The 8,754-nt window shown below is 39.1% G+C and overlaps 1 protein-coding gene across 3 annotated transcripts in view; it reads right to left on the bottom strand.

The window, feature by feature from the left end:
• LOC134633832 (adenosine kinase-like) overlaps positions 1–7,057 on the bottom strand; it is a 138,576-nt gene extending 131,519 nt beyond the window's left edge. Inside the window, exons 1-4 of one of the 3 annotated variants that reach the window (XM_063482919.1) lie at positions 6,839–7,057; positions 6,549–6,685; positions 2,907–2,981; positions 2,763–2,816 (exon numbers count right to left, since the gene is read on the bottom strand). In XM_063482919.1, the coding sequence (XP_063338989.1) occupies positions 2,763–2,816; positions 2,907–2,981; positions 6,549–6,598 (179 nt within the window). In that variant the 5' untranslated portion in view covers positions 6,599–6,685; positions 6,839–7,057. The other 2 variants (XM_063482920.1, XM_063482918.1) reach the window with 2 other exon arrangements.
• Positions 7,058–8,754: the final 1,697 nt, after the last annotated feature.

The raw sequence follows: 8,754 nt of genomic DNA on the forward strand, positions 1-8,754 counted from the left end.
CATATTTATGCAGCATGTAACAGCTACACAGTAGGTGGTTTGCAGTAGTGTAGTAAAGTTTATGGACTAATGCAGCCTGGTGCCGGATACGCTACGTATCCATTTGCATTATTATGCTACAGTACTGTACAAAAAGTCTCGGGCCACCCTACAATTCAAACATGCTTCAAACTTGATATTTAAGGCTTTATTGTCATTTCTTTAAGTAATCTTCAGGAATATTTCTCCAGACATTTCTTTGGATACTTGCTGTTTTTCTCTGTCAAGATGATCCCACACTGCTTCATTAATGTTGAGGTCCAGGTCTGGGGAGGCCAATCCACAACTGATAGTGTTCCACTTTATGTTTTTCTATCCACATATGCTTTTATTACACTTGCAGTGTGGTTGGAAAGATTTTCAGTCCAGTTCATCAGTCATTTGACCTTCAAGACCATTGCTGTTCTTCAGCTACCAGTTGATGGATCAACTGAAGAGCCAAATGCAACTCTCAAGTTCTGTGTCAGCTCTTTCCTGGGTGTTTCCTATTTTCTAAGGACTTTCAGATACTGATCACCTGTTGTGGAAAGTTTTGTAGGTCTGCAACTTCTTTTGTCCTCCACTTGTCCAGTTTCCTCACCATATGCCAAGTTTTCAGCTAACAGCTCTTTGGGAATCAACTTGCTGGTCCAAAAATAAAATTTTATGCCTGTGAATCTGTGTTATTCAACTAAAAAAATGGGAACAAATTATGTTTTTTTGTGACCGGTTGCAGTAACAAAGTGGCTAAAGATACTAAATTTAAAATTGGTTCGTTGCCAAGTTGTCTGTTATGTGCAGACTCTACAGTGGTTCAGCCCTTGAGTTAGGTGCCTTTTATATATATACTTGATTGATTTGTATGTCAGTGTTAAGTAGCTGAACAAACAACAAGAAAGGGTACAAAAACTGAACTGGATTGGACTCATTGGAAACAGCAGCTTATGGTCACTAATCCTAGAAACATTACAAGAAAGTCTGGCTCCTTGGAAGCAAAATATAAAGAAACAAGGGGTGGCTCAGTAGTTCTGCACAGTCAACAGTAGCAGTCACCAATTTTTGGTTTAAGCTTGTCTTTTGAAAATTTAAACATTATGGCTTTAAACTGGCCAAATGTCTATGGATAGGGTTTGGGAAGCACAGTCACAGCATCACAGTATGTTAGCCAATGTAACATCTGCAGTGCAGAAACCCCAAAGCCAGGACCACTGCTCCACTGGAGCTCCCAATACAAATAAATATGGGGGTTATTTTGACATGAGTCAAATTTTCCACTGCTCCGTCACACTGAATCCAATACAAAGTTTACTCAAGACACTAAAACTTCTTAATGGACAACAAAATCATTTTTCTTTGTCTTTGCAAAAGTGCCAACTGTTCAGAATTTTACATCTTTAAGGCATTTTATTGTCAAATTGTTAAAGTAATGCTAGTAACAATTAACTGTGCATGTCCAAGGATTCCCACTGGCCTCTCCTCATTTGTTAGTGCCACTATCTGGCTTATCGTACTTAAAACAGACCATTTTAAACAATGAAAATGCCCACTCTGTGTTCATAAAGAATAAAAAAAAAACCTCATCAGGGCACCTTAAACACTGAAGTGCTCCAGTAGTAATGGCCAGCAGATAACTGTTGGTTATCACATCCAACAGACATGACTGAGCAGCTTTAAGGTGTGAACGTTGACCAGTGTGATGTAATGAAATTGCCTAAAGGAGCACTTCAGCTCAGGTGACCTGCTACTGGTTAAACGAAAGGCCTTAAAAAGTCATCCGTTGCACTTTTATTGTTAGAGCGAACTGAAAGGCAGCGGGCATTGGGTTACATTTGGTTGCAGAGACACAAATTGCCAATTTAGGACAAAATGAAATGTTGCCGTCAGAAAATATCCATCATGCTTTAAAAATAAAACAGAGCTGGATTCACAGAAGAGGTTATTCTGTCCCAGCGAATGGCTTTTTTGATTACATTTCAGACTTGGCAGGCAAAGGAAAGTCATAAAAACTCACAGGTTTTCTAATGCTGCTGGGGTAATTATTAAACATCTCAGTTCACTCACACACTAATAGGCAAACCCATAACAAATGTTTACATATGCTAAATGTGGAACATGTGATTTACCTCTCAGTGTGAAAACTGTTTAATCCTTCAAACTTCAAAGGGAACCCCAACACCTCCCTCTCTCACACCATGTTCTTATTTACAGATGGTGCACATATTTAACATCTTCAAAAAAAAATTCACACAACAAATTCCCTGCAAAGGAACCATCTGTACCTTATCAAACAGAAGGAAAAGGGTGGTGTAAGGTCAGTCAGTGATTAAAGCATAGTTCTTTGTTTCTACAGAGTGACGGGCTGCAAGCGGGGGCATGCCACCGTGTCTTCGAGGAAGGATATAGTGTTACTGCTTGCAATGTGACGGAGGCGTGTTTACAAGAAACTCACAACTCAGAAAAACCCTTACTAACTTACATTTGCCACAAGGCAATAGTAAATTTAGAGGTTATTTATAGTCTGGCATGGGTTCAGAGCTGGAAAAATGTGGGCGTGTAAAGTTCTGAGGCTGCCAGCTACCCGGGGCCAATGTACGAGTTAGCTATTTTGAGCACAGCTTACAGTGTCAAGATGGTAGTAGTGTGTATGAATGGCTAGTGTATCCCTTATTTGGTTTCACATGTTTTTAACTGTTTGCATTACACAAGCGACTGTAGCGTGGGTTACGAGCAAAGTTTTAACTCACAAGGCTTTGTGTCTGTCTTCTGCGAGGATCTGGTCATTCGGCTTCAGTCCAAACCTTTCAGGAAAGGGCAAGCAAACAAACATTAAGTGTGTTCTGAGCATGCAGGATGATTTAAGGGGAAACAGATGAAGCATTTAGACTTACTTGTCAAGGAAATCTTTGTCCACAACAGCTGAAATGTCGAGCAAGGGATTTCCCATCCCAAAGAGCATGTTTTCACTGTGGGGGAGACAAAAGCATATTGTGTTATGGAGACTCCCACTAACAGGCTCTGCATGAACAGGGGGAACAAACAGTCTGTTGTGATACAGAAAATCATCTGTTTGTGATTTGGTCAGTTACACTGGAAGGACCCATAAAGAGCATCTCTTTATGGGAAAATTCAAGCTACAGAAACATAAGCGACTTAAAACTTTTAAGCTTATAGCAGAGTAATTAATGAATGAACTGTTTATGACTCCTGCAGATGATTATTATGCCTTTGATGCCTATGTGTCATGCAAACGCTTTAAAATAAGGTTTTCTTAGACTAGAGCTACAGATTACCCATTTACCTAAAAATATGAGGTAATAAGATATCATAGCGGTCAAAGTATACTCCTGAGGACAGAGTATGCTTTCTGAAAGTTAGGTAACAGCTCAGAGCACAGGGAGAAATACTTGGCCTTTCAAGCTCAACATGCCTTTATCCATCTCAACAATAGGTGAGCTCGATGCTTTCAATCAAGCCACTGAAAGTCTGGCAGTGATGTTAGCTCATGCTTTAAACAATAAAGTCATAAGAGCAGAAATGCTTACGGTGTAAACAGAGGAGGATAATAATCATGTGGCTCTCACCTTGGAGTTGGCATGTCAGAAACCCCTGCAGCCTAAACTGATTATTACTGAAAGGTCAACAGCTTCCTTCTTTGGTTCAAAGCAGCGTGTTCTTTGACTACAGGAACTGGAGCTGCATTTTGGCCAACCCTGACTGTTGGTGGAAGAAATAGGCGGGCCTTAGCGTCTTTTAGCCATATGATTGGCTGCTGACTCTCCAATGTCGAAAGGCCTTGGATGATGCATTCACAGGCAATGGGAACTCAGCAAAAAAAGGTGGACCTCTATTACAAACAGAGCACGGCCACATCCATTGTATAAATTTCAGTTATGTTTTAATTATTATAATTTAAAAAAACAAGAACACTCGTTTTTCTAAAAATCTGAAATATTAAAGAATAGTTAGCGAAGAAAACTCTTTACTTTTTCACTTGTAACCTGTCCACAAATGGAATAAAATAAGAAAAAATTAATTATTTTCCATCACACATATATCACAGGTATATTGATCCTTTAGATTCAACAATGCTTATAATTTTAGTTCCAAATAGTCTATCCTTGTGCAGAATTCTACTTAAGCCTTTGTCTCGGGAAGTCGAGTAAGTTGTCTAACTATCAGAAGGTTTGTAGATCAATTCTACAGCTACACCATAAATGTATGTATTAAGATGCTGAACCCCGGGTTGCTCCTGATATATCTCTGTGAGTGTGTCCACGACTGTTAGATAAGCCAGTAATAGGTATAGAAAAATAAATAAAATAAAATAATTAAAATAATAAAATAGCCTGTGTATGTCTTGCATACTGCCTGTTTTTAAGCACAGGATAAAAATAGACACCTTACTGAAGATAATTTGTGTAGAAACACACCTCATACACTTCCCTTCTGGTTGTATGACTGTACTTCCTGCACTATAAGCTGTTTGTTCTAATTTTTTCTAATTTGTTGTAATTTTTTCAGTGTTGAATATTTAAAGAAAAAAACAAAAAAATCTAAATGAGGATGTTGTCCCCGATTAATATTACTGTGGTTAGGTCTTAAACCGTTGCACCATTTCATTCACATTCCAGTTTCCTTCCAAAGAGCTGAATGATGACTTTTTTTCTGTCATTTGCCAAATACCTGCAAACTTTTTGGCATCAACTATGCAACAGTTTGTTTTTTCGGTGAGTGTCTTATAGAGTAGTCAGACAGCGTTAACTGCTAAGATTCTGGGTCTGAGCAGTGTTATCTATGGATTTGCTGAGCGCACGGCCTGAAAGATGAAGTTCTGATGGATGAGTAGTTTGTGGTTTTGTAAACAACTGAATCCTTGTTACCATTTCTATGCTGAAAATATGACTCATGTGTGAGACGTATGCAGAAGCAGTGGAAATAACTGTTGAATGAGGAATTCTATAAATGACCCATCCAGTGAGTCTGTGAGGGCCTGTGGTTAATGGGCTTCTCTCTTTTTGTTCCAAGTTAATCAAAGTTAAATATTTTTGGGCTTGTGGTTATGGTTGCACTGAGAGGTCAAATGCACTGCAAACTAAGAAAACATCAGCAAATTAAAAAAGGCTCACAAAACACAATGCAAGTAATTTAGGGGAGATGATAACTTGAAGGAAACATGCATCTTCAGCACTTTATGAATCATGTGATTAGAACACACATTACTCTTTTTCCTCTGTGCTGTTTTCCCCAATTTATTGTGCTTTGTGTGCTTTGTTTTGTTTTTTTCTGCACCTATTCTGTTTTATTCTACTTCGGTTGTATTTTATTCTATTTCTGTGGTGTTTTATTTTACTTCCGTGATGGTTTATTCTACTTCCGTTGTGTTTCAATCTACTTCCATTGTGTTTTACCTTACTTTCGTTGTATTTTATTCCTCTTGTATTGTTTTTTTAATTCTACTTTTGCTGTGTTTTTGCTGCATTCTTCTGTTTGCTCGTATTTTCTTTGTTTGCAGTGCTTTTGAGCCCTCGGGTCTACCACATCCGGTAGTCCAGCTTAAAAAAGATGGTGTGAGTTCACAGCACAAACACAACCTCTGACACAACCGCTAGAATGATGTTATTGTTAATATTGATTATTGCTCTGTATGTGAATGAGAGAGATAATATGTGAGAAAATATGGGCCCAGAAAAAGATATTTGCCCTTGGGACAATCATAGAGATGATGCATCCTTCAGTGTGACCATTTAAAGGCATGCAACAACCTCTGCATGCCTGTGTGTTTAAATGGGCGTAAAAGCACTGGCTCGGCCCACGTGCCTCAGATAATTATGCTGACATTTAGGTTTTCCTAAGTTTCCATGAACGTAGCACGCTTCACTTTACACCGTGTTCTTTTAATGTCAACAAAACACATCAGCTGTGTGCGCTGCAATATGTTGAGCCTATAATGATATAAAAAATATAAACAAGAAAATGATAAAAACATACAAACGTATTCGTTCCCTTTACATGTTTCATATTACTCAATGAAAGTTGCATTTAAAAAGCTTTTGCATTTGTAGCTCCTGCCATTTTTTGTGTGTGAAAATACAGATTTAAATAGCGTCCTCTCAACTTCTTGGCTAACGTTAAAGTTTGTCCCCAGTACCTTTAATTTAAAAACATACTCTGCAGATTGCCCACACACGACATTTTTTATGCATGTGTATGTTTTATTTTTTAAAGGGGCACTTCCAAGCTGGGTAAATGTAGCGGAAATTCTTGTTTTCCAGTCATGTGATGACGAACCCAGCTTTTTTCCGCTAGCTGTGCTCCGTGCTGTTATAACCGAGCATAAACGCTAACTACAGCGTACACATCCAGCTGATGTAACGTTCAAAGGTTAAGCCGCCCCAGTGCCATCACCGTGCACCTCCCGCTCTCAGTTCACCACGGCAACAGCCCCACAGAGACATTAGCATCGATTAACAGCTAGCTGCTAGCTACACCGTACGTCGCATATGTTAACACAAATACTGTCGGGTTGTTACCTTAACGCCGTCTTCCTCCCTGTCAACATGTTCGGTCCTTCCTCAGACATTTTTTTAATCTGCTGCCGGTTGTGCCGTCGCCGTGGAGCCAGGGAAGCTGCTGCTAACTGCTGGAGACGGGATTCAGCTTCCTGCCCCTTCAGATGATGATGATGATGAAGAAATTGGTCGACAGCATGCAACGACCGAGAGAGAAAAGTAGCAAAAATAAACATAAAAATGAGGGGAGCTAGTTACGGCCCGATCGAGCAGTCACTGTGCATTTGGACAGACGTGGAAAAAATTGCTACCTCTCGTTGTCGCTTTCCCCCCTTCTTCTGCTCCAACTACTTAACTTCACCGTCAGCGTCACCGTCATTTTTGGATAGGAGACATAGCATGGATCAAAGTTAATATGCAGACAGCAACAGTAGTATACTAGCTTTGTACTGGAAATCAAAAGTGTCCAACATGGGGCCCTCGGGCCACAAGCTGGCCACCAGAGGATCCCATCCCACACAGGGTTGCTTTGCAAAATGTGGGGTAGTAGTGAAGTCATAAAATCCTCAGTGTTTTCAAATTAAAACACAATTCACAGTTATGTATGTAAATGTAAAATTTATTTTTGAGGTAGACAAATCGAGTCACAAGGACAAGAATATTGTTTACTTACTTACAAAGCATACATCTGAATGTGTTTCTCTGTTACAAAGTATGAATGTGATTTTATTTTTATTTTATTTTTTTAACAAATTGTATGAATCAGTGTAACTTAGTTGAGGTGTATAGAATTCAGCTGAGAGGGCACTTTACTGGGCAAGCTTTGACCTCTAAGGTCTATCCATAACTTATCTCAGGCTCATATCTTTTTGCAAATGTCAAAGTGTGAGAACGTTGCTGGTGTTTTTTTTTTTTTAAAGAGGTGGCTGTGGTTAAGGGGGTAGAGCAGGTCATGTCACCCAACTATCTTGGGTAAGATATTGAACCACAAGGTTCCTGAGTTTGCGCCTAAGTGTGAACGTTATGTTAAAGGTGCTCACACATAGAAAACAAGTGTCATCTGGGCAGAGTTAACTTTTTCAGCTTTCAGCTAGCAAGACCTCTGTGCTCTGCTTCTCTTTTTATTCTAGGTGGGGAGGGCCTGGTATGTTGGTTTGGTTTGGTTAGCGCGGCTTGGATTTGCAGATAGATTTGTTTATTTGTTGGTGTGGCCTTCCATCAAGTTGTTCTTAAGTTTTTGTGTGACTTGGGTAAGATGGATGGTTTTGGTGTTGTGTTTTGACCCTCTTAGACAGGGCATAACAAATGCCTGTGCTATAAAGGAATTATTGTGGAGTGAAAACACAGCTCGATCACACATCAAAAAGATTCTGGATTGCCACGCATGACCTCTATGTTTGATAATTCAATAGAGTTCCGTTCAGTTCAATAGATAGTAGTTTAGTAGAAAACCGATATAGTTTCCAAAAGAAAATATAAGCCATTTACGGAACAAGCTAGCTATATATGAAGTTGTGTCATCTGTGTAAAAATGCACAGCAAAGATATGGTTGGCAGAAATAGTATTTTTTTGTGTGTATTTGTTAAATAAAAAAAAGTCAATGAAGCCTTTGGAAACTGCTGACAAGCAGAAAGATAAGTACTTCTAACAACTGGGATAGACTTCAGGCCCTGAAATGGTTAAGTTACACGTAAAATGAAATTATCTGCCAGTCAGTCCTTTGTGGGTTTTGCATGTTGTCCCTGTGCCTGTGTAGGTTCTTTCTGGCTTTAATCACACAGTCCAAAGACATAGATGTTGGGTTAATTGTGGATTCTAAATTGGTCAAATGCATGAGTGTGAATAATCGTCTGTCTGTATTAGCTCTGCACTGGACTCGCAGCCTGCCTCTCACTCCATCAAAGCTGGGATAGGTTCCAGCCTATGTTACTGTGTTAACTGGGTACATGTTGGCTGTTATGTCACCCTAAAGCACAACACCTCAAAGTATCCAGCATTGTCTGAAAGTTGATAGGTTTTTTAGTGTTTAGATTATGGTCATTTTGTGTTGTGAGTTTATAAAATTAAACAGCAAGTTACACAAGGCTAACCCAGAGACTATTGACTTTGTGAAGGTGTCGTCATTGGTTTGCCAGGTTCTATGAAAAATTAGAATTGAGCTTTCATATATAATCTCTTATGTGAATTATGCTGAAAGGACAGGTTTCCTTGAGATACAAAATTATT

This window comes from Pelmatolapia mariae, linkage group LG8 (assembly GCF_036321145.2).
Source record: "Pelmatolapia mariae isolate MD_Pm_ZW linkage group LG8, Pm_UMD_F_2, whole genome shotgun sequence".
NCBI lineage: Eukaryota > Metazoa > Chordata > Actinopteri > Cichliformes > Cichlidae > Pelmatolapia > Pelmatolapia mariae.